At 42.9% G+C, this 26,746-nt stretch overlaps 1 protein-coding gene across 1 annotated transcript in view; it reads left to right on the top strand.

The window, feature by feature from the left end:
- The first annotated feature begins 4,850 nt into the window (after nt 1-4,850).
- Nucleotides 4,851-26,746, top strand: part of Dock8 (dedicator of cytokinesis 8) — a 100,563-nt gene continuing 78,667 nt past the window's right edge. Inside the window, exons 1-3 of the mRNA XM_059253773.1 lie at nt 4,851-4,952; nt 12,529-12,704; nt 17,423-17,494. Coding sequence (XP_059109756.1) covers nt 12,577-12,704; nt 17,423-17,494 — 200 coding nt within the window. The 5' untranslated portion in view covers nt 4,851-4,952; nt 12,529-12,576. The remainder of the gene's footprint in view (nt 4,953-12,528; nt 12,705-17,422; nt 17,495-26,746) is intronic.

The following is a 26,746-nucleotide window of genomic DNA, read 5'->3' as shown; positions in this document are numbered from 1 at the left end:
GGCAGCCACACATTACTAAGTTGGTACACATGGTCTAGCAACTGCTTTGAGTGAGCTCTCTTCTGCAGTTAGTTTGTGGAGTCTCGGTCCCAAATGTCTGTCATGGTCATCATTAATCTGAATGGAAACATGGAGTTTCTCTCCCTACCCACTACCACCAATCCCTCATCACCGTGCTGACTCCCCATGAGGGTGACATGTTAAACAAATCCCAAGGTTCACTTCCAGTTAACTCTAGGAAAACAAAGAAGATTCAAGTACTTAAGTCACTTAAGCTCCTTAGGAGAAGGTTGACTCAGCTCACTATAGGCTTACCACCATGATACAAGTCTGGAATCCTGAAACCTATCTTGAACAGATCAAATTTGATCTGAGAATCAATGCAGAGGCAAATGCCCCTATACACACAGTCCTGTATGACCACAACTACAAAGCCGACCTCTCATCCCAGTTTACCTGTGTGGGCAGAGTCCTTAAAGCTAGGCCCGAGCAGAAGTGAGGGCCGATTTGGACCGCGGGACAGTGAACAGTCACTTGGGATTGAAATTTCAAATCAGCAAATGTAATCACTGATGTTTTTTGCAAGTTCTTGAAATCCAATGGAACATGCTTCGCCCATGTGAGAATTTTTTTAGACATGAGCTTAAGCAGCTTCATACCAGAAAAAAAAAAAAATACAAGTGAGGTAGTAACCAAGTTCTCTTGCTGTGATTATTGAGAAATTGATTGCTGGCCCATTGGGATAGTTCCATACTGTGTTGGTGGTTACTCATCAACTTGACAGAACCTGGGGTCACCTGGGAAGAGGGAGCCTCAAATGATGGATTTCCTACGTAAGATTGGCCTGTGGGCAAGTCTGTGGGGGCATTTTCTTGGTTAATGATTGACGAGGGAGGCCCCAGACTATGGTGGGTGGTGCCATGCCCAGGCAGGTGGTCTCTGATTATATTAGAAAGCAAAGTAAGCAGGCCCTGGATAGCAAGCCATTAGCAGTATCCTTCCATGATCTCTGCTTCAAGCTCCTGCCTTGAGTTCCTGCCCTGACTTCCCTCAGTGATGGACTGTGACATGGAAGTGTGAGCCAAATGAACCCTTTCTTTCTACAAGTTCATTCTGGTCCATGTTTTAGCACAGCCTCAGAAAGTAACTAGTTCACACATACAGAGAGGCTTAGGGGATGACTCAACTTAGTTTTTGACTTCACAATGCTGTGAAAGTGAACGTGCTCAGTAAAAACTATACTTCAAGGTTTGATTTTTGATCTTCTCCCTGGCAGGCAGTAGACACTGGGATACTCCCGATGCCACTGGGCAACATCAGGCTGTAGCTCCCACTGGGCCACATAATTACAGAGGGGGAATGCTGATACTCTACAGGATGCTAAGTTGTTAAATAGTGGTATTTGGTCCTTTGAGGATATTAAATGTGATAATTTGGGTGGGTATTGACTCCAATGTCTTGATCATGCTAGGTAAGCACTCTGCCACCGAACTGCATCCCTAGCCCCTCTTATTTTTTTAGTTTTTACACAGGACTGGTCTTGAATTTAAAATCTTATTGTCATGGCTCACGAGTAGCTGGGGCTAGAGGCATGTTGTCTAGTATTCCCACTTCAGAAAGACCACCATGTCTTTGATGAGAAAGGTACCGGGACAGCTCTGAAACAATGGCATGTTATTTCAGAAGTCTTAGGGAGGAACTGAAGGCAGAAGTTTCTGGAAAAGTCATATTGTCTGCAAAAGGTCAACAGGGGGGTTAGAAAAGGTCAGATGAGGGCCTTTGCCTCTTGTCTGGGCTCTCCTATGACTACCATTAGTGTCTACGTGTATAAATCGATGGCCAGTATGTTGATTTGAGTTCCTGCACTGCTGAGTACACACTATATTATTGTTTATGTGAGGTGGCTTTCTTTGGTTTGGGACAATCGAATTTTTTTTAATTGGTGATGTTCCAATTTCTGATTAAAGTCAGTTTCACAGCTGGGTGGTGGCGGCGGCGCACGCCTTTAATCCCAGCCCTCAGGAAGCAGAGGCAGGTGAATCTCTGTGAATTTGAGGCTAGCCTGGTCTACAGAGCAAGTTCCAGGACAGGCTCCAAAGCTACACAGAGAAACCCTGTCTCGAAAATCAAAAAGAAAAGAAAAGAAATCAGTTTCACTAAACGTGGGATAAAACTGGAACTTCCCCCATTTTCAGCTGCCACCCTAGGCTGGGTCATTTCTGCCTTCACCGTTATTTTGTACTGGCACTTGTGACTCTTATCTAGATCTACCACAGTTTAGATGCGGCACCTACACTCACATGTATTTAATATGTGCAGTCCAGTGACTCTTAATGTAGTCAGAATTACTGATCGACCAACAGAATTTAGAACATTTTCATCAGTTCAAAGAAACTCTGCTCAGAACCACTTTCTGTTACTCTATAATTCCCTTCACCCTTATCCACCACTAATCAACTTCCTGTTCTGTAGATTTGACTCTTCTGGGAATTTCACATGAGGAATAATAAATATGTGGCCTTTTGATTTAGTCTGTTCCCCTTAGGATGATGCTGTTGGGATTCCCCCATGTACTACCATAGAGCAGTACATGGTTCCCTTCTTTGCTGAGTAATATTCCACTTACGATAGACCACTTTTTGTGCATCCTTCAACTGTTGGACATTTGTGTTGTTTCTACCTTTGTACTCTTAAGAATAATGCTGGGGGTGTTTGTTTGTTTGTTCTGAGATAGGGTTTCTCAGTGTAGTTCTGGCTATCCTGGAACTCACACTGTAGACCAGGCTGGCCTCGAACTCGGTGATCTACCTGCCTCTGACTCCTGAGGACTGGGATTAAAGGCGTGTGCCACCATGCCCAGCTGCTGTGCTTCCTGTGTATAATGCTGTTGTCAGTGTTGGTGTTTAAATTTTCTGTTTTCATTTCTCGTGGAGGTATAGCTACTGGTGGGATTTGGGTACATATAGAAATGACATGCTGAACTCCCCGAGGAACTGCCGGATTGTTTCTGAGACAACTATACCATTCATGTCCCTACCAACAACGTGTGTTTATGAGTGTGTGTGTGTGTGTGTGTGTGTGTGTGTGTGTGTGTGTGAGTGTGTGTGTGTGTGTGTGTGTGTGTGTGAGAGAGAGAGAGAGAGAGAGAGAGAGAGAGAGAGAGAGAGAGAGTGAGTGTGTGTGTGTGTGTGGATTCTTTATCATCTGGCAACACTTGTGACTGACAGTCCAGTGCTCTGTTGTGGTCGCCCTCATGGTTGTGAAGAGGCATATCATTATGGTCTGCTTTACACTTCTCTGATGTCTCCTAGAATATAATAGGTCAGTCCCTCCTGACACAGTGTTTTCCTTTACTGTCCAAACATTAAATAAAGACAGCAATCTAGGAAATTAAGGACACAGTTCATACTGACTGCCGCCCCTTTCTATGGCATTCCATGCTTCACCAGGCCCTAGCACAAGGGCCAGCAGGAGCATGAATGTGTGCCACACGCTTACTTCTTCCCTGTGCTGAATCCCAGGGAGGTGACCCGATGGGCCTGCCTTGGCTTAGGTGTCTACCTCTTGGTTCGTGTTTCTGCCTGAGCAGTGCACAGATGAGCAGGGGCATTTGGAAAGGTAACAGGGTGCTTTTGTGGAGGGAGAACTGATGACCACAAGTAGCCATGTCCTGCCCATCCCTGTGCTTCTCACAGAAGGCTGGGAATCAAATAATCATGCCCTGTACGTTGTCATGGTGGAAATGCTAGTTTTATTTATTCATTTATTCATTCATTCATTCATTCATTTATTTATTTTGGTTCTTCGAGACAGGGTTTCTCTTTGTAGTCTTGGTGCCTATCTTGGATCTCGTTCTGTAGACCAGGCTGGCCTCAAACTCACAGAGATCCTCCTGGCTCTGCCTCCCAAGTGCTGGGATTAAAGGCGTGCACCACCACCATCCAGCTTATTATTTTTTATACATCTCCATAGTACACAGAAGCATTGTGTTTCAATTTTACATATGCTTTGGTTGGATACCAAGAATGTTTCAAATATACAGTCTGTTTGATCCTTAGTAATCTTATAGTTTCTAGTTGTATGCATTAATGATTCTGGTTTTATATGTTTTGACCTGATTGTGCTATGAGTACATTTTTGGGAACTAGTCTGAGAAGTCAGCCACCATCAAATGACATGATGAGAAAATGTTCCTGAGCTCCAGCAACCTAGCAAATGAGTGTTCCCCATGTCATTGGTCAGGGTTTGGGCCAGCAGGTGTGAGTAGATGCTGAACAGCAGCTTTCTCTCATGCAGACGGTTCCGAGTCACCAGGGCTGTGAGCTCAAGACGCAATGCCAATGTGAATGCTGCAGAGGGTCACTTTTTTGGAAGCTGTTGGAAAAAAACAATGCTGGGGAAATCTGGGTCTCACTGAAGGTGCCTGCAAGGAAGTGGACATTTTCATGTCACAGTCTCTAGTGCACACTGCTGTAGTACCAGCCAAGCCAAAGGCCTCAGCTGGTTGCATGGAAAGTGGCAGGGTTAAAATGGCAGGTGAGTATAGTTAGAAACAAGACATCCTTATGTCGAGGCAGCTGCTTAGGATATTTATATTGTACCTTAAGGTCTTTCTGCCCTCAGCCTTCAAATAGAGGCTGGGGGCCATGATTGCAGGTACTCTGGCTCCTGTGAATTGCTTTAAGGTACATTTAGCTCTCTAAAACTACAGTATCTACTAACAGACCACTGAATGCACTTTAGTCACTTCTGCTTACTGCTTGGCCAAAGATTACATTGTGATTTTTGCAGTGTTTTTTCTTTTTAAATAATAACTTAATTTAGATTTTTTTCCCTATTTTAATTCAAGGTATTCATCGTCGGAAATAAGAAAGCAGTTTACACTCCCTCCCAACCTCGGACAGTACCATCGGCACAGCATTAGTACATCCGGTTTCCCCTCCCTTCAGCTAGTAAGTATGTGTACAGGTTTGTTTGACCAGTGGTCAGGGGCAGAAGTGCCTAGCATCTAAACCGTCCCCCAACTAGCCTTAGCTCGGTTTGCACCTATCATTCTATGCCCATCGCTTCATGACTCTGCCTGCCTTTAGATATCCAGACATCTCTCTCTGCCAAACAGGATGTGTGTAGAACGAGACAGCCCAAGACTGTGGTTCTGATGTTGTCTACTTAGGGGACTCTCAGGCTACTCAAACTCATCCCAGTTATAGCTCATATGTGGGGAGGGGGGTAGCCTAGAAATTGACCACTATTTTTAACATGCTTTGGTTGGAAATTTTTCATTGACAAATCTCAAAAGCCCAAGGTACAAATCTTTCTTAAGAAATAATTTTCTTGGAAGTGAAATTTACGTACTATGAAACTGATCAAGTTTAGGAACACGGTTTGGTGACTCTGGGCATTTTATTTGACATTTAACCTCTACTCAGTCAAGTGGTCTAGAGCACTCCTCCTCTTACCCTTTTGCATCCCCTTGATCCCATCCCAGGCAGTCACTGATCCTTGCTGTGGTTGTAGTTGTCCCTGCCTGGCACTTCGCACCAGTGACATCTATCACACAGGAGGACAAAACCTTTAGTTTTAAAACATACCGTATTCCCCTTTCAAGGTGCCAACTGGGGCGTGCATATGTGTATCATATTATTTAGGGACTGAAGGCCAGATGTGTGTCTTGACGGAGACGGTTTGTAACCCAGAAGTGGTACCACTTCCTCTGAGCAGGGCTGAGTCTGCTCTACCTTTACTTCCTCACACAGCACAGCCCACAGCCCCGCTCCCTGGCTGGCTGATCTAGTGGTTATCTTGAGAAGGTTAGGTTATTTTTTGTTTCTAGTTATTACTTCAAAACCACTTCTGCTCTTAGAAATTTTGTAACCATCCCCCATTTCCTGTATCCGCCATTTTGTCGCCTGCAACAGTTTCCCCGCCGCGTTAACTGTGTATCTGCAGGTATGTTTACTGGAGTGATCTGTGGTTATTTCCAAAGGATAGTTTATGTGTTGTGTCATTAATGAAACAGTACTAACAAATATGTAGCACCTTCACAGAGAGGTTACCTTGTGGTGACATCTTTCTGAAAACCCTGTTTAGGACTTTGGAGCCTTGCTAGGCCACGGTTTATTGTCTTTTCCTATCGGCTTCAGAACTTCAGGTTATGGTAAATGCACAGCAAGTGTGCGGTGCTTGTGTTCTAGGAGTAAGTAAACCGAGATGCGGTGCATATAAGCTTAACTTGGTGATTTCTGACTCCCGTTGTATTTCAAAATGTGCAAAAATTTTGTTGAAAAGTGGTTGGATGTGCTTTTTTTTTTAACTTTTAAACAGTGTGGGGAGCTTTGGTGATTGCCTTTAAAAGATACTAAGGCTAGAGCTTTCTGTAGTAGCTGTTGGGGAAATAGTGTGGATACAGTGAAGAAGTTTTTAAGGAAGTTTGCAGGTTTAACCCCTTCTCTCCTTATCAGCCTTTGTGATAACATTGTGGCCTTGCATTATTGCAGGAGAAATCCTTCTTAAATGGAGAGTTACAAAGGAAAACAATGTAATATTTGCAAGTGTCCTTTCAGTCCTTGCTGTGTCTTCAGAAGGTTTTGACAAAAGTGAATTTTGATGAGTTACTTCAATAGCTGGGAAGTCAAGTTAACATGTGGCTTAGCTGCCCATATTCTAACAGAAGGTACAAAGGACCAGGGAAAAGGTTAAAATGCTACAAGAATCACTTCTCCAGTCGCCATCATTCAATCCTGGTCCTATTTGAATATAACTGTTCCTCACCTGTTTCTATTGTGTTACAATGTAGTTTCCTCAGGCCTTCCCGCAGCTCTCGTGGTCAGTTTCAGCACAGGCTTGCCCTGTTTCTTCTACCTGCCCTGCGGCAGTCAGTATGCCTGCTCTTCCTTCTAAGCTCCTGTGCTCTGTTTTAGAAAACCCCAGCTCCCTGGCATCATCTGCTCTCATGTGGTGGTGTGGGACTGTGGGACTGTGACTCCCCTACAATCAGCTTCTCAGACAAGGCCCCCAGGAGAAGTCACCAAAGTACAAGGTGATTTTCCTTTACCTTGGGAACGTTTCTTTTCCTTGATAAATAGTGGAACGTTTCAGTAAGAGTCAGTTTTAGCAAGGCAGAGGAGTGGCTTATTACTCTCAAGCTGACAGAGCTGTAGAAACTATATTAAATCAGAGGCTGAAGTGTAGACTAATTGTGCGTCGTTTGGGCTAATTAAAGAATAAGACATTTCTTTTGCTTTTAGTAATATGATCATTTTCATAACCTCATATGTTGATATAAATGGTTGATTAAAAAATATGTTTAGTTGAAGTCCAGTCATTGCTGTTGGCAAGAGTTAAAATTTTGGGGTCAGATGAGCCTAAGGTGAAGGGTTGGTTGTCACTTATTGGCTGTATAACTTGGGACAAGTCACCTAACCTTTCTGAAGATTTTAGTTCCCTTTTCTGCAAAATTGGCAGCTTATGCTACCTCTGTAGTATCAATGTAGAGTTCTATAGTAGAGCCTGTATAAATAGTGGGTAATATTGTTGCCTTAGGTACTTGGCACTATAGAGACTCTGTCGATCATTAAAAGGTAAGTAGGAGATGATTCCAGCTCAGTGAGGCTTTGTGATCTATTTGGGAAGATGAATGATCCAGAGGGCCACATGGGCTTCAAACGTGATGGGCATTCAGAAGACTGATCTATAATGTGATAGGAGGCCCAAGCTTGCTGGAGGAGCTGAGAAGACCCAGGAGATGGGTCTGCAGCCCTAACAGTCCATTAGAAACACTCAGCTTCTCTTTACACTTCTAGCCAGCCTCTCCCCCGCCACCCTCCTCCGGCAGAACAGCTAAGTCAGAATTCCAAAGGATAGCAACCAACAGTATTTTAACATTGCAGAATGTTGACAGGTCTCCAAAGATACGGGCTGAGAGTCATTTACAGATTCTCAGGGAATTGGGGGATATTCCAAATAGCAGAAGGTGTATACAGAGAGGTGGTTTCTTTTGTTTCCCTGAGTGCTCTGAGTTGTAGATGTATAGTAAGCAAGGACCACATGCTACCCCTGTAGGTAATCCTCACAAACACAGCTCTCTGTCATATATCTAATAAATGAATAGGAGGCAGTGCATTATATTGTCTCCTTTTGTTTTATTCGGTTTTTGTTTTTAATGATAGCTTTAAATGCCTGCTATGATGACTGTGTGTACAAATATTTTCAAAATAAATAAGCTACTTAAAAAATTACATTAGTTTTGTGTGTGCATAAGCACGCCAGTAGAGGTCAGAGTTCAACTTGGAAGAGCTTGTCCTCTCCTTCTACCACATGGATGGATCCTGGGGATTGAACCCAGGTCATCCGGCTTGAGGGCAAGCACCTTTACCCCCTGAGCCATCTCACCAGCCCAGTAAACTACTAGAGAGATGGGCCTCTGGCCATCCCATGGCCTGGCCTGAGATACCCACCAGCTTTGGCATTCTCCGCTGCCTCTGTCATGGGAGCAGGTTAACCAGAGATTTGGTGTCAACCAAATCTACGTAAGCAAACAACTCTACACCTGATGCTTGTATGAAAACAAAACTGTAAAATGTAAAAAACCTTTACTCTGCTTATTAAAAATGGAAGGTATAGTAAGTACATAGAAGAAAGGTTTGGGATCTGTGCTCTAAGGACGATTGAAGTCCTGTTGGGTGGTTAATAACCTTAAGTACATTTTCTGGAGGAAAAGATACTATTTTAAAAAATAATAATAGAAGTCTGAAGTGAAATGAAAGGAACAGCCAGACCCTGACAGCTCTGGATGAAGTAAAGGATGTCAAAAGCCACACCCTGGGCATGCACCTGAGCACCATGGCTACAGGACATGTTTGTATGTCTAACATTCATGTTTTAAAGAAGTCTCATGCGTGGGAAGCATTCCTTCCTGTGTGCACACTGGCTTCTGTGAAGTACTGCACCCCTTTTCTGTGCCTGCTAAGGATGACTTGAGTGCTGACCTAACTCTCAGAGTCCTTTGTGCCTCTAATGCTGTTGTTCTTTTCCACTTACTTTTTCCCAGAGTTAACTGTTCTGTGTTGTTGACTGTACTGGAGGGACAGGTTGGAAAACGAAGCGCTCAGTGTAGTTTCCATGCACATTCACAGTGGAGGATAAAGTGCAAGCATTCTGCATGCAGAGCAGGCACTTTGTTATGGTCACTGTAGACAGGGGTTGAAACAAGCTGGGGAGATGGCCCAGTGTGTAAAATGCTTAACTCTTAGGCAAGAGGACCTGAGTTCAATCCCCAGAACCCATGTAAAAAGCTAGGTATGGTGGCACCTACTTATAATCCCAGAGCTGGGAAAGTGGAGACAGGCACATTCATGGGGTTCATTGGCTAACTAACCTAATCTAATAGCCCCATGTCCAAGCGAGAGCCCCTGCCTCCAAAAACAAGATAGATGGCCCCTGAGGAAAGCCTCAGCTTGACCTCTGGCCTTCACATGTGTGTACAACAACGTGTGCATGTTCACACACATATCTGATTTATTACAAACAGACTGATGGGCATTATGCCATCTCAGTACCTACAGTGGCATTTCCGTTGGTAGAGGCAGGAAAGCAAGCTGCTTCTAGGTCACAAAGGACTTTGAAATCACGGACGGCAGAGGAAACCTTCCACCTTTAGCTTTGTTTGCTAAATGTAGAATGGTGACTGCGTTTTTCATCCACTAAGGAGATGTTTATTGGGTCTTACTCTGTACCAGGAACTGCCCCAAGAGCTATGGATGACAGTCATTAATGTACCAAAGAACCTATCCTTTGTTCTTGAGAACATTTTAGAGTGGGAGGTGGGTGTAAACAAATAAGTGACTGTCGGCTGTGATGAGGGCAGGAGGGGTATGGGATAGCGACACAGATAAGATGCTATTCTAGGTGGGGTGCTCTGCCAGGACCTCTGAGTAATTGCCAGATGATGGGGCAGACCATTGTCTACTCCTGGTCTTTGGACCATCTCTCCTGTAACAGGTACTGAGTTTTTGCTTTGAGTTTCAGGAACATGACAAGTGTTTTATTTTAGCTGATTAGACTTTTTCTTCTCTGACAGTTGCATACAGATACATTTTTCTCTGAGGCTTCTACTTTCCAGTGCTCAGTACTCATTCACTAAGCGTAACTATGTTTCACAATGCCTTTTAAGTGCATTTCATTACCTGTGCTGGGCTTGTTCATAATACACTTACGCTTGTCATTACACTTATAATATCTGAGCATTCAATCCCATGAGAAGTTCTGAGCAGAATTTGTGGGTAATTGTAAATGCGGTTTTTTTAACCCGTTTTGATGCACACTTAACTATTACCTTGTACTTTAGTTATCTTACAAAATACTGGTTCTCTGGAAGGCCTGTAAGAGAAAACAATCAAAATTACAGTTGTTAAGAACACAGCCTGACTGTATTCGAATTCCAAATGTGGTACTTCCTAGCCATGTCATCAGTGGCAAATTATTAAATCATCTGAAATAATTAACGTGCGTATTTCACTGGGTTCTAGAGAGACTGATTTGGAAAGGCCCTTCATGAGTACTGTGGTCGCTTCCTCAGCTGACTTCAGGTTGCAGTCAGAACCAAAGACCTTCCTGTCTTTGCCACCTGCTGAACAAGGGCAGCTGTTTGCTCTCAGCTCCCGACATCCACCCTGTAACCCTCTACTCGGCCTCCTTTCCCATCCGGCTGACAATAAGCACTATGTACCTCAGCCATCTTAAAGGATCTGGGTTGGAAGTAGGACTGTGTATTTAGTCAGGGATCCTTAGAGGAGCAGAATTGATGGAATGAGTATCTATATATTAAAAGGAGAATATGAAATCCCTTACAGGCTGTGTTCTGGCTAGTCCAACAATGGCTGTCCTTTGACAGAAAGGCCAAGAACCCAGCAGTTGTTCAGTCCACAAAGCTGGATTCTCAGCTGGTCTTTCATATATGTTGGAATCCCAAAGAAGTAGGTTCTAATCCCAGCAAAGGAATGCCTCAGCAGCAGGATAGATGAACTTGCTGGAGAGCAAGCAGGTAAAACGCAAAAGCTTCCCTCTTCCATGTCCTTTTATGTGGGCTGCCGCTAGAAGGTGTGGCCCAGATTTAGGGTGGGTCATCTGACATCAAACGATCTGGATTTAAGGTGTGTCTTCCTGTCTCAGATGATCCAATCAAGAAAAACCCCTCACAGGTATATCCAGCTGCTTGAGTTTTGGTTGGTTCCAGATGTAGTCACGTTGACAACTAAGACTAGCCATCATAAGCAGCTTTATCTTCTGTCTCCAGTGTAAGTTATTTCTGTCTCCATTACTACCAGGACAGCAGAGGTGAGAAAGGGACAGCGAAAGCCATAGTTACAGTCTGGAATCTTTTCGCCCTTGGCCTCTTCAACAGCCCTGTTCTTCCACCCCAGCTTGAAGCCTGCCGGTATTTAGACTCAAGGGGATGAAAAACCAGTTTTGTCAGCCCTTCCTTCTGGCCTGCCCTCCCTTAGCACAAGTCAGGAATCTGGGGCTTTTGTTTTGTGATGCTTTGTGGGCAGAGGAGAGCAGTGTTCACTTGGGCTGGGACTCCACACAGTCTTCCATGAAGGAAGGCTTCAGAGAGCTGAGCCTCTGCCGCTGTTGCTATTGTTATTCTTGAGCCAATCTCCTTGATTTAAGTGTCTCTCGCTGCCTTAAGGCAGCGGTTCCTGGATCTTTGCATGCCATAGGCTAGAAAGTGTGTTTTGTTAAATAGGCAAGAATGTTGCCAATTCTTGATGCTGTCAACTAAAGAGCAGCATTGTTTGAGGAACCCTGCCTTTCTATCCTCTCTCGTATTCTCTCCCCGCTCCATGGGAGGATGAAATAAAGACGGGACAGCTCTCCTTAGCAGACACTGAGGGTTGGCTCGCCCAGCTTCAGTCCAGGGGGCTTCTTCCCAACCGGTACTGTTGGGAAGTCTCAGCCCTAGAGGGATTTAGCCGCAAACCTGGCTCCGTGTCAGCTGGGTTTGTGGCTAACGTGCTGGCTTCGAGCAGCAGTCTGTAGCCGGTTCCCTTAGCCGGTTCCCTTCTCGGGCCAAGGGAAACACTGCGTCCGAGCACACAGCCGCAGGAGTGCCGCCTTTGCCTGAGTTTCTGGAAAATTGCCTTCTTTCTCTCTTTCACTGTGTTTGGGTAAACAAAACATGGCCTCGGAGAGCTTTTACAGGAGAAATTATAGAAATTCCTCAAAGCCCGTGATCTCATTTTGGATCTCCTCAGGATTCCTCATCAAGCTGCAATTAAGCCGAGAAAAATTCTGCCTTGGGGTGTGATTTGAATGACTCATCGTGTTGTGACTTGACTTTCTGCTACTGCCTTTCTTCCCCTGGCCTGTCACCACTGCAGTTTGACAGCTTCTCCAGCATTTAGGCTAAAAGTGAAGCACTGAGTCGGAGGGAGGGCAGAGCAGCTATCCACTGCTGGTGTGCCTGTATGTCTGTGTCCTCCGCCAGGCAGCCTGGTGGGAACGGCCCTCTTCTCTCTCTCCCTCTAGCCTCAGCTTTATGAGCCCGTGGAGCCCGTGGACTTTGAAGGACTCGTGATGACACACTTAAACAGCTTGGACGCAGAGCTGGCCCAGGAGCTGGGGGACCTCACCGACGACGACTTGCATGTGGCGTTCACACCCAAGGAATGTAGGACTTTGCAGCCCTCTCTGCCAGAGGAAGGGTAAATTATTTTCTCAAAATATGAGAGGGGAAGGGGGTTGATTCTGGGCCTCTTTTCCTTTCTTATTTCTTGAGATAGGGTCTCGCTGTGGAGCCTAAGCTGAACTCAAAGTGGCAGTCCTCCTGCCCCTGCCTCCCAAGTGCTAGGATCACAGGTGTGCTGCCGCAGCACACCCAGCTTTGAAGTGCTCTTGAAAAGAAGCAAACTTTGAGTTGGGGTGGGGGTGGGGGTGGCCTATAGGGCAGTGGTGAAATGCTTGTGGAGCATGTGCAAGGTCTTGGGTTTGATCCCTAGCATTACAAGAAGTCTGTACATTTTTTTAATTAGACAAAACATTTCAGGGCCGGAGGAGTTGGGTCACATGGTATTGTGTTTGCTGCACAAGCATGAAGACTTGAGTTCAGATCCCCAGCATCCACAGGAAAGCAAGGCATGGTGACATGCCCTAGCAACTCTACTGCTAGAAAAGCTGAGTGGCCCTGGGGCTTGCTGGCTAGCCAGTCTAGCCAATTAGTAAGCTCCAGGTTCACTGAGAGACCCTCCCTCCAAAACTAGAGTGATTGAGGAAGACGTCCAACATCTGCTTACGGCTTCCACATGTACACACAGACTGATCAACATACACACACATGTATTTTTAAAGGAGAAAAATTACTCAAGCCACTAAAATACAAAGCACATATAGCATAGCTACCTAGATGTAGACAGTTTGGTTTTTTTTTTGTTTTGTTTCGTGGTGCTGAGGACTTAGACCAGGGCCACACACATGGTAGGCAGATGTACATCGTTTCTAAACTGGTTTAGCCAAAGGCTTTGGAAATCCTTGTTGGAACTAAGACACAGTTCAGAGGATGCAGAGGAATGGGATAGGACAGTCCAAAAGAAGCTAAGATTACAGGCCCTGAAATTGGACTGTTGGGTTCCAGCTTAGTGGCCATAGGCTACTTCTGTGACCTCAAGAAGCCTCGTGGTCTCTATTGGCAGAGTGTCGGGAGTCTTCATAACAAGTATTGAAATGCCTCTACCGGAAGCATTTTATGGGTCAGTAAGACGGCTCAGCAGGTAAAGAAAGGCACTTGGCTGCCATCCTGACAACTTGAGCTGTATTCCCAGAACTGACTCACTCAAGTTGTCTTCTCTTTGCCACATATATACATGTGCACAGACACACACACACACACACACACACACACACACACACACACACTCTAAATGAATGTAAAAGAGTTTTAAAGGCATTTTATTTGTTTCCATCCAAAGGCCTGGATGGAGCTAGTAACCTAAGTTTCCATGCATGCTTATTGAACATCTGTTGTGCCCTGAGAAAAAAAGATGAGGAATAGAAACTCCCTCCCTTTACTGAAGTTTCATAAAGGGGAGACACAGCAGAAGCATTGGAGAGTGAATATTCGAGCAACTATTTAGAACTGAGTTACTGAGCATGGCTTTGCAACCATGGCCTCTCATCTGAATGAAACGTAAGCAGCCGTAGGGTGAACACCCCGAATCTTTGGAGATTTTGAGTGAACTTTTATTTTCATTAAGCCAAAGTTAAGATTCACGCTCCCTTGAACATTTTGAGTCTTCTCGTTTTCCCCAAAAAGCCCCAGGAAGGAGAGTGCAAACACGAAGCCTGCCCTCATTGCTCTGGGGTACCTTTGGGTCAGATTGTGTTTCCTCACAGTTGAAGGTGACCGGACAGCTGGGAGATGGGAAGTCCCTTTGGTCTCTGCATGGGTCAGTTTTCCTTCTCATAGCAAGCTAGCCGTGTGTGGGGGTCTGTTCTGTGTGGGAAATACTCGTTTCCCAAAATGCAGACCTCTGTCATCATTGGACACCTCTCCCTGGTGTCAGGCTATTTGTTCACGGGTGGTTTTAATATTGATAACACATCTTCATCTTTGGTAGAGTCCTGTTCTTTGTGTGAATATTTATGGTTAGTTGCCTTAAAATGTGACCAGATCCATGGGAGAACTGGTATAAAGTCCAGGAAGTTTAGGGGAAGGAGGACTTTTTAAACTTTGGTAAAGAAGGCAGGTTTTCCTAGAGCCATTTTGTGAGTGAGATACTGTTTTGTTGCTATGACTTCTAGTGAATGTGTTACCTTTCTGTTGACTGTAAGTCCACCTGTCCTATCTCAGCTGTTGCCAAAGTCTTCTGCATAAACAAGGCAGGCAGGGGAGCGCATTCTGGTCACCATGAGAGTAAACACTCGTGACTCTAGGAGAACACCCTGTGCCTCACTCAGATCCTGTGTTGAGTAGTGATCTGTGGTAGTCATGGGCCTGGCCCTTGCACGTCCCAGCTCGGCCACTTGGTCTCTGACTCAGATTGATAGCCTTACCACCTCGCCCTTCTGCACAAGAATAACAGCGGTGCCTGGCCTGTTGAATCCATGCGTGCTAAGTGCCCGAGTCAGCACTCAGTGCACGGTGAAAGTCACCTGAGTCTAAACGAGCACAGGGTGCTTACTGTGTGCCAGACACTCTTCCAAGCACTTTGCACGTTAGCATCACACCTTCCTCATGGTTCTCTAAAGGAGGCGCTCTTACTGTTGCCACCACTTGCTGGTGAGGAAATTGAGACTCAAAAGGATTGAATGACCGGCATAAGGTTGCAGAGTCAGTGAGGAACGGAGCTGGGATTTGGGCAGTGAAAGGCAAGAGGTCTCCTATCTAGCCTTTGCAGAATTTGGTCTTGGGCTGATAAAAAGTCCAAAGGTGAGTGTCGCACAAATTGTTAGAAGGTCTTATTAATAAAAACAAACCTGGAGCCAGGTATTGGGGTGAACGCTGAATGATCAGAGAAACAGAACAAGCCACAGCCACCTCACCTTGCCAATTCCTCAGCTGATCCTGTTTCCTCAGACTGGAAGCCTCCGTGTCCTCATCTGAATGGATCTCAGCTAAACTGTTGCTCAGAAGCCTAAAAGCTTAACCAAGGCTTAGTTCCTCGTCCTCACGCCTTAAATACCTTTCTGCTTCCTGCCATCTCTTCCTGAGATTAAAAGCGTGAGTCACCATGCCTGGCTGTTTCCAGTGTGGTTTTGAACTCACAGAGATCCAGGCAGATCTCTGCCTCTGAAATGCTAGGATTAAAGGCGTGTATGCCACCATTTCTGGCCTCTATATCTAGTGGCTGTTCTGTTTTCCGACCCCAGATAAGTTTATTAGGGCGCACAATATTTTGGGGAACTTAATATCACCACAGGTGAGTACTGTTCTGTTCCCTGTGTTAGCCAGTTTCCCTTTACTGTAACTAAAATGAAGAAACATTTCTTTTGGCTCATGCTTTTGGAGATTTCAGCTCCTGACTGGGTGGCTGCATTGCTTTAGCCCTATAGTGGCAAAGAGTATTACGGTGAGAGATGATAGGAGAAGAGAAGTAATTTGTGACCACTTCATGGCCAGGTGCAAAAGACAGGAGGAGAGCAGTGTCCCACAGTCCCCTTCAAGGGCATGTCCCCAGTGATCAAGACTCTCCATAAGATCCCACATCCTGAAGAGTTTGCCATTTCTCAATTGTGTCATGCCAGTGACTAAGGCTTTAATGTGTGGGTCTTAGGACATCCAAGATCCATGATAGCATCCCTGTTTTACAAATGCAAAATTAAGACTTGTAGTATAACCTGGAGGGGGGAAAGCCCAGAGGCCTCAACCCCAGCCAAAGAACCACAGGCAGCTAAGGAATGTTGAGAGCCAGAGAAATAATCTTCCCCAGGGAAGAGCTCACCAATACCAAATGTTTAGCCCTGGAAACATACACATACAAGTAACATTATATGAACTGAGACAGTTGTAATTATGATAAAAATGTGTGTAATATAGATATACACACATTTATAGATGTAACAACAATTAAAGGAAAAGAGCCCAGCTGGGCGGTGGTGGCACACGCCTTTAATCCCAGCACTGGGAGGCAGAGGCAGGCGGATCTCTGTGAGTTTGAGGCCACCCTGGTCTCCAAAGTTCCAGGACAGCCAGGGCTACACAGAGAAACCTTGTCTCAAAAAAAAAAAAAAAAGTCATGAATTTGAATAAGAACATGGGAGAGTTTAGAGGGAGGAAAGGGAAAAGGGGAAATGATATAATTCTATTATAATCTAAAAAATATTTTTAAAAAAACTTTCAGCTTTTAGACCCATTTAGTACTAATGTGTTTCTAATGATACCAAAAGCTTTGCGACTGTAATTATTTCTGGTTTCCGGACTCTGAAGCACATGGAGAATATCTCTAATGGCACACTTCTCAGCAGGTATGATAGGAATCCAAAGCCTATGTCTATAAAGTCATCAAAGCCTAAGACAGCTGTTCTTGGCTTTCTAAATGGAAAACACATGTGCCCTAACAAAATTACATGAAAGCAAAAAATTTACTTGTTAGAAATAACTATTTGAACTTATTTTTCTTGTTTGATGTTTAATCATAGCTGTTTCTCTCTACTAGTGTCTTAATGCCTTCAGGCATAGATGTAGTTTAGCAATTCTCTATAACAAAGAAACTCACTGAGCTTAAAATGTCAACATATTTGTTTCATCAAAGAACAAATATTGCCTTAGGAATACTTTATACACTTGAAATGAATGGTCAAGAACACCCCTAACATTCATATTGATACAGATTTGAAATGATGTTTTGTCCCTTAATTATGGCAAGGAATTATTTTGTCACTTTTGCTCAGTAATAACCTGTTTTTATCTTATTTTTCACCTAATTAGAGTTGAACTGGATCCTCATGTCAGAGACTGTGTTCAGACCTATACTCGAGAGTGGCTGATTGTGAACCGCAAGTAAGTTTATCCTCTCCTTATATGTAAATGCTAAGTAAATTTTGCATTGTGTTTTCTTGTTTTTCAAATTAAATGACTTATTGGAGGGTTTTTAGGGTTACAGAAATACTGAACAGAAAGCCCTGAGATTTCCCATGTTCCCCCTCTCAGAGCATCCCTCATGCTGGGCGCACACTGGCCACATCCCCAGTCCTGGTATCATTTTTTGAGCTATGTATTTGATGAGTTTTGACAAATGCATACTGAAATGCTTCTGTCCTTGCATCATCAAACAAAAGAGCTTTGCTGCCCTGGAGATCCTGGTGCTCCACCTGTTTCTGCCCCGACCCTGGTTGATCTGTACCAGTCTCCTTCATAGTCTGTGATCTCACCTTTCTCCGTCCTGTCTCCTTGTGGCTTCAACCCTCGCTTTCTGTTATCACAGGAAAAAAAAATCTTTCGTTTTACAGATACACTACAGTCTGTTCATCTATTCAGTTGGGAAGAAAATCACATTCTAAACATGAGGAATAGAATTGCCTATTAGCCAGTTACAACTCTCAGGAGGCTGAGGCAGAAGCATGCTTTGAACCCAAAGGTTCAAAGCAGCCAACTTGAGCAGCATGACAAGACCCTGTCTCACAAAATTGATAAAAAAGGAATGCATCTTTTTGTTTCCTTTTTTTATTGTAATGAACTCCTAGATAAAAGATAGTTAGAGAATTGAAACTTGGCCTCAGATTCAAATATGTTATTAGAATTTGTGACCCCGAGATAAATTACTTGCTAGTCTTCCCATCAAGAGAGCATTTTTATCTCTGAGTTAATCAAACATTTTGTGACATTTTTTTCTGAGGTTTCTATCCCTGTACTAATGACCTTCACAGCAGTCTGGTGAGAGACGTTGGAACACAGGAATCCCTGCTGTGTGTGCATGTGCATGTGCATGTATACATGGACATGTATGTTGTGCAGTAGGCTGTGGGCTGTCTACAGATAGAAGCCCACTCCACTAGATACTCATTAGAAAGCCTCTGAGACATAAGCAGTTCATAAAAGGTAGCCTCCCCTGTTCCCTACTCTACCAAGAATTACTCTTCTTGGGGATAAATAATGAAGGATGCTTGGGATTGGGTTTTATCCAGTTCCTCTAAGTGTGCCATGGGATCTGTGCTAATTTTTTTTTTTTTTTTTAGTAAGGACAGTATTCATACTGTTTCCAATAGCTGAAGAGGAGAAAGAATCACTTATAGAAAGTAATTACAGCAAAGCTACATGTCAGTCTGTCTTCTGTTCTAACAGAAGTGGAAAATGAAGTTGGCCAGTAGGCAAATAAGATTATGCCTTGCTACTAATAAATGAGAGATTTCAGAACAAGTTATTCTCAAGCTTCAAAATGTTATAATTAGGGGCACTTTTCTGGGTATTTAAAGTTCTAAAAAAATCCAAGAGGGAACAATAAACAGAGAGGTCCAGTGAACTAAATTTGGTTTTCAGATTTATTTCCTATTTGAAACACTGGACATGTTCCTCCTCATGGAAGCACAGACTTTGGAGTGCTTTTTTTTCTATCTTCCACGAATTTTATTTGAAAAAAAAAAAGACTTTAGAATGTTCATGACAGAGTTTAGAAACTATAGAGAAACAAAACCAAAATAAATGAATTTCATTCTACGTAGGTAGCCGTACTTGATAGTGATAATATAAGCCTTGAATCAAATTTCTTTGTATTATATGTTTATAGAAATACTAACTCAGACTCTATTACTATTTTTTAGCCTGCATTTTCAGTTTTCACAGTAACAGAGGATTTAGTTATTCTTCCAGAACACAGTAACTAATGAGTGTATAATACATATGTATCACAGTTTATCCAATCAGTTTTAATGTTTAGACAAATCCTCATTGTTTTGTTTTTATACTTACAATGCAGCAATGTCCTTCTCACTGAAACCCTGTGCACATTTATTATTTATTTCCTGTGGGGAAAAACTATAATTTCTGTGCCTATGGTATATGTACAAACATAAGACTCAATAATAGATCAAATATGCATGAATTATATAGCAAATGTTAGCAATTATAAAGTATCATCTATTAACATTTCCATTTTTGTGAGAGCATTGTCATTTTTGACATTTTATTTGATTATCTGATTGGACTTTTTTTCCCCTATATATTTGTTGGCCACTGGTCATGTTTTCCTTGGTGCACTACTTAAGAAATTTGTACAACTCTATTAAGCTATTTGGTTTTATAAAACTTTAGATAACTTTTTCCCTTTTCATGTTTAGGGGTGGATGTATGTTTGTATGCTTGTGTGTGTGTGTGTGTGTGTGTGTGTGTGTGTGTGTGTGTGTGTAGTTGTGTATGTACATGCATGTGGAGCCACAAAGTTGATGTTAGGAATCTTTCTTGATTACTTGTTCACCTTATACATTTAGGCAGGGTTGCTTAATCAAACCCAGAATTTGCAGATATGGCCAGTTTGCTTAAAGGATCCCTGTCTTCACCATCTGAGGCTTTTGGGCGGGTTCTGAGGGGTCTAAACTCTGATCCTCTTGCCTACACGGCAAATGCTTTGCTCCCCAAGTAATATCCCCAGAACTAGAGCACTTTTATCATTAAATATACTAACCTTCCTACCATATAAGTTCCTTCTCCAGTATATTTTAACATTTAGAATGATTTATGTAATTAAATCTGTATTGGTATTTTCCCTAAGATTTTTATTTTTGGTGTCATGTTTAAAATCTAATTTTAATGTAACATTAATTTGGATGGCTTTGGGTTAAAATATGGGTCTAGACCTTTAGCTGTTTGACTGTAGTTTCTGTTCCCTCCTGTATCCCATTCCTTTTCCAGAAGCAATGATTATCCATGTGCTTGCTTATCTCTTAGGAAACAGCATCTGTTTATATTATGCCAAGCGTACTGGGGATGGAGGTTACCATTGGCTCCTTCTCAGCACACTCATGTCATGGACCAGTTCCCTTCCCCAAAACAAGCTAGTTGGCAGAGGAAAGCCTCCAACTCCAAAACCCATTGACAGTTCCTGACAATCTTTGACTAGTGTCGTACAGAAGGGCATGTTTTCCTACCCCTGTGCTTGGTTCTCTGGTAAAATGAATCTGAAATGCGGAGAATGAAAATTACAATCCCAACACACACTTCTCCCAAAAATCATCCAGTGCCTGTGTATGCCCAGAATACTGTATTCATGGGGAAAATCCAGGCACCCTTTATCACCCAACACCCAACATTGTGTGTGTGTGTGTGTGTGTGTGTGTGTGTGTATACACCAACAAAATACATATCCATACAATTGTATACACAATGATCATATCCTTTCCCTATCCCCTGGACACCTCCCCCCACAACAAATCCCTCTCCAACTTCCATCTCTCTCTCTCCCTCTCTCCCCCCTCTCTCCCCTCTCCCCCCTCCCTCTCTCTCTCATTACCACTGGATCCAATTAGTGCTGATGGCATTCACATGGGTTAATCAACCAGAGATGGGCACTGTACCAGCCACGACATCCCCTAAGAAAAATGATTCCCCCTTTCCCAGGAGCCTTCAACTACCTATAGCTCCTTAGCTAAGGGTGGGGCTGCATGAGCCCCTCCCTATCCAAAGCACAGAGAGATGGCCCAACAGTTAAGAGTACTTGCTTCTCTTCTAGAGGACCTGAGTTTGGTTCCCAGACTCAGGGTCTCCTTCTGGCCTCTGAAGGCATTCATATAGACACACACACACACACACACACACACACACACACACACACACACACAGAGAGAGAGAGAGAGAGAGAGAGAGAGAGAGAAAGAGAGAGAGAGAGATAATAAAATATTTTATAATATAATTACAGTTTTTCTCCCTTCCATCTCTTCCCTCTACACCCTCCATATTCCCAGTCTTACTCTCTTTCATATATATGTATATGAAAACATAACCAGTTGGTGTGTTCTGCTCTCAGCTTTCCTTAGTTGCCTGTGGCTCTTTGTGTGGGGTTGAGGCCTCAAGGGTCTCCCCCCACCCCACCCCACCCCACCCCATCCACTGTGGCATGTCCGATGTCATTTTCAGCTCATGTTTAGGCCGTCATGTGGGTGAGACTTTATGGGAGCAGCTTCTGACATTATTAAGAGACACAATTTTATAGCAAATTCCCTCATCCTTTGGCTTTTACAATCTTTTCACCACCTCTTTTGAAATGTCCCCTGAGCCTCGGGTGTGGGAGTTCTTTTGTAGATGTATCTATTGGAACTGGGCTTTACAACTCAACATTTTGATTGGTTGTGGTTTGTCTCCATAGTCTCCATGGTCTCCATCTGTCGTCCTCATACCTCATCAATGTCTATCTTTTATATGTTACAAGCATACATTATTTTTTCAATAATATCTTGGAGATCTTCTTGTTTCAGAGAACTTTTTTTTGAAAGACTACCTTGATTTCCTCAGAGGAAAGGATATGATGGATATGTAATTGTCTCCCCTTTCCATAATGATAAATCATAGTACAACACCTGATCTACACATGATTGTGGCTATTTTTGAAGGTAGAAATGAGACCCTTGTATCTAATATCTTCTGATTAGTTCTACCAAATTGTTCTCCAGAAAAGCTGTGATAATTCACTCCATGACCAGCTTAGCATGGAACTACCACTTCTATCCACTTCCTTGCCGACGTTGGATATTATTAATAAAAATAAGTTAAATTTCTCCAGTTTTGTTTTATTGTTATTTTAAGCTATGGGCTGTTATTACCTATTTTCTGAATGCTGATTCATATGTTAGGATTTTATTCCCTTAGTCTAAAAGCCCAAATATATATATAATATTTATATATACATATACCCGCAGTGTACATCATGAAATCCTATCTCTAGGGATTTGACTAAGTGAAATGAAAACCTGTGTTTACATAAAGGTCTCTATGCAAATACTCATAGCATTTGTATTTGTAGGTGCCAACATTACAAATAACACTGAACGTATTCAATAGGGTAATAAGAAAACAAACTGGTAACTTCATACAATGGGCTACTACTCAGCGATACAATGGAACTTTCAAGCTACTGCTCTTGCAACACCAGGATGTTGCCAGATTCATTGTACTAAGTAAAATAAGCCAGCCAGTACATAATTGCATGATCCTGTTTATATGACATTCAAGAAAAAGTAGAGTTGTGAAGACAGACATGGGGCCAGTGGCTTCCAGAGTCTGGTGTTGGAGAAAGGAGCTGACTACAGAGGGAGCGGGAGAATTTGGAGAGTTTGTAGAACTAACCAGTGTCCTAATTGAAGTAGTGTTCACATAACTGTGTTCATTTGTTAAAACTCAGAGCTGTACTCCTAAAAGGATGGATTATAACAGTCTTAGTTACTTTTCTGTTGCTGTGACAAAACGTCATGACCAAGGCAACTTAGAGAAGAAAATGTTTAACTGGATTTGCTGTTTCAGGGGGTAGAGTCCGTGATGGTGGAGCTAAAGCTTGACAGCAGAGCAGCTGGGAGCTCACAGCTTGGTCCTCAAGCAGGTGGCAGAGAGAGAACACTAGGAATGGCCAAGCCTTTTGAAACCTCAGAGCCTTCCCTCAACCCCCAGTGACACACCTTCTCCAACAAGACCACACCTCCTCATCCTTCCCAAACTGTTCCACCAACTGGGGATCAAGTGTCCAGACACATGAGCTTATGGGAGACCATTCTCATTCAAACCACCACGGTAACTGAGTATCACAAGTGATGGGTAGAAATATAAAATAGAGAAGGTCTCTTTTTTTTCCCCCTGTGGTTGATTATGCTATTTTCTAGAATGGAACAGGACTGAGCTTACTTTCCATTGCTGTGATTAAAACACTGACCAAAAATCAACTTGGGGAGAAAGGATTCATTTGGCTTACATGTCCCTATCACAGTCATCACCGAGAGAAGTTAGGGCAGGAACTGAAGCAGAGACCATGGAGGATTGAGGCTGTGATCAAAAGAAACAGCTCTTACCTCAAAGGAATAAAAGACATGGTTTATTCTGGAACAAATATGAGTGATCGTGGCCAGGGAACATACATTTAGATCTCACCAAATATAATGTTCCAATGTGGAAGCGGTTTTGTGGAGTTTTATAGTAACAGAACAAAGAGTTACAAGCCAAGGTATTTTAAAAATACATTGGTGGATGCATCAGAGTGGTGAGTTACATCAAGATGGGGGGGAATTTCTCCTACACGTCTCAGATGCTGTCTGATGACATTCTTGGCTTTTGGGTTGATGGAAGCTGGTGATCTGCTAAGTTAAATTCCAAAACGTTTTTATTTATTAGTCACAGGATGTTAGTTCCTACACAGAGGTCAGCTAGGAAGGGCAAGTAGGGGGCTAAAGCTAGCCCAAGAAAAAGTATAATTGGACTGTGGACTTGCAACATTCCAACCTCTTTACATCATTATATTGTATCAGTCAATCAGTCTTGGCAGACACAGCTTTTTTCCATGAGTTCTAGTTCACACTGCTTTCTGGCTTGCTCCCCCTGGCTTGCCAAGCTTGCTTTCTTATACCACTCTGGACCACCTATCCGAGGGTGGCACCACCCATTGTGGGCTGGGCCAACCCAGTTAATCATTAATTCAGAAAATGCCCCGAAGACTTATCTATAGGCCATCTGATGGAGGCAGTTCCTCAATTAAGGCTCTCTTCGTATATGATTCCAGGTTGTATCATATTGACAAGACAAAACAGCAATGGCAAAAATAACTGGCACAAGGACTCCGTAGGTTCAAATCCCAGCTCTGCTGCTCAGCAGTCCAGTTACCCAAGGCAAATTAATTATTTCCTTGATGCTTTGTTGCCTCTCAGGGGAGGCGGTGATTAGAATAGCACTCTGAGTATAGGGGCCAGAGCTGTGCCTTGGTGCTGTGGTGCTTACCAGTCATGCGCAAGGCCTTGACACCAATCCCTGGTACTGGAAAAAGAAGGAAGGAGCAGGAGAGAGAACATAGTACTTCCCTTGTGAGTTTCTGTCAGTGAGTTAGCACATTAAAGCAGCAATCAGGTTTTTATCATAAGTTAATTACTATTGACTATTATTCAGATTATTAATAGTATACAGTGTGGCTGAATTGTTCTTACCCAATTGACAAGTAACTTAAATTAGACCAATTACTAATGTTGTATAAAGATTTTAAAAAAACAGGACAACTCAATATTATAAAAGATTTCCTGAAATTTGATGATTCAGGTTATATTTCACACCACAGACATTGTAATTTATATATTCATAGGATAGTGATAAGATTTGGAAATTGTAAGACTTTTAGGGCTTATATTATAGTTATAATTTATAAGACTTATATTATAGTTATAATTTAAGATATAAGAGCTGTTCCTTCTGGCTGGGCCTCACGGCACATGCCTATAACTCCAGCACTAGGGAGACCGTGGCAGGAAGATTGTGAGTTCCAGGCCATCTTGGGCTACGTAGTGACTTAATACATATGTATTAAAAACACACATATAAGGACTGAAGAGAAAGCACAGTGGTTAAGAAGAGCACTTGATTGCACTTGCAGAAGGTTCCATTCCCAGCACCCGGATGGTGGCTCATCGTCATCTGTAACTCTTGTTCCAGAGGATCGGATGCCCTCTTCTGGCCCCTGCAGGCACCAGGCACACACATAGTGTACAGACATAACGCAAGCAAAAGCACCCATGCCCATAAAATAAAAACTTCAAAAAACGTGTGTGTGTGTGTGTGTGTGTGTGTGTGTGTATGTATATATATATATATATATATATATATATATATATATATATATATATATACACACACCCATGTTTTACTATGGTAAGTGAAATAGGATTTTAAACATCTCATTTACTATAGTAATAATTGAGTAAGCATTAACTATTGTTTATGATATTTATAAAAAATGAAATATCATGATAGACACTTCAATTAGCGTGTCAAGGGAATAACCCTTCAACTCTACACCATTTATTTTACTGCACTTTGGGGACGGGTGGCAGCCTGCTTTCTCCAGAGGTGTGATCCTTAACGAAGCCACTTTGCCTTCCATGGACATGTCTTTGTCATCCAAAACCATGCAGTCAGGCACTGATTTAGTTAGCGCCTTTATTCCTCAATTATCTCCGGGCTGCTATTACATTTCTCTGTAATATCTAGAGATCGACTTTTATGCCCTTGTTCTCGGTGATAATGGCTTTGAATTCCACTTAATGGGCAGAGGTGTGGGGTAATGGCCGCTCGCGTTCCCTCCCACTGCCATTCAAGTTCTGTCATTGGCATGCTTAAATCAGATAAATAGTGCCGCTGTGAAAGACAAAGGAGAGTCGACTCATTTCCATCACTGAGTAGGAAAAGGTTGAATTATGTAAAAGACATCACCTCCTTTTGGAGAAATATATTCCCATTTTTCTGGTTTTTATGTGCATGTGTGTGTGTCTGTACGCGTATAGAAGTCAGTCTGGGTAGCTTGCAGGAGGCAGCCCTTTCCTTCCACCTTGGGTCCTGAACATTGAACTAGGGTGATCAGGCTTAGCAGCAAGCTCATTTACCTGCTGATCTACCTCACAAGCCCGGAAAAAAATGTTCTCTTAAAATATTTGCCTGTGATTCTTAGCCTGGAAGATCCCTTGACTAGATCTCTTCCCGTGTTTCATGTCTACAGTGCCAAGTTTATCTAACACTTTTTTTAGTCTTTTTTGTTGTATGTGTTTTGAAAATAGGCACAGACTTGATGATTCGTGGGGGGCTGTGTTCATTTCTTACCAAATTCTCATAATACCGTCATAATTTTGTGTGGATTTGTGTTCGATAGCATCCTTTGGGGGATGGTGAGGATCTGAAGCCCTGTTTTCCCTGTCATTTTCTCTAAATGAAGCTGGGGGTGATTAACTTCGGAATGTTTTCCAGGTCTTGATGATGAGTCAAACTCTCCAGTGATTAAACATGTTTACGTGCTATTTATTTTTGGTGTATTATCCACAGCGACAGTGAAACATTTCATGAGTGTTATGGGCAGCATCATAAAAGTCCCTGGACTTTGTCTTTCGTCCTGAGTGATTAAGGTGATTCTGCCAGAAGGTCATGCCCAAGGAGAGCGGGCATATCAAGGCATGGGGTATCACCTGTTTTATTGCTCCATTTTTACTCCCAGTGAACTGGTAAACAATTAAAAATTGAACACCTCAGTGCCTATAATTCAGTTACTCCCAAAACACCATAAAAATGTCTCCCCGATCAATAATTGCTTAT

The sequence above is a fragment of the Peromyscus eremicus genome, chromosome 1 (genome assembly GCF_949786415.1).
Source record: "Peromyscus eremicus chromosome 1, PerEre_H2_v1, whole genome shotgun sequence".
Lineage (NCBI taxonomy): Eukaryota > Metazoa > Chordata > Mammalia > Rodentia > Cricetidae > Peromyscus > Peromyscus eremicus.
Note: the sequence above shows the minus strand (reverse complement) of the source record. Positions and strands in the feature narration are given on the sequence as shown.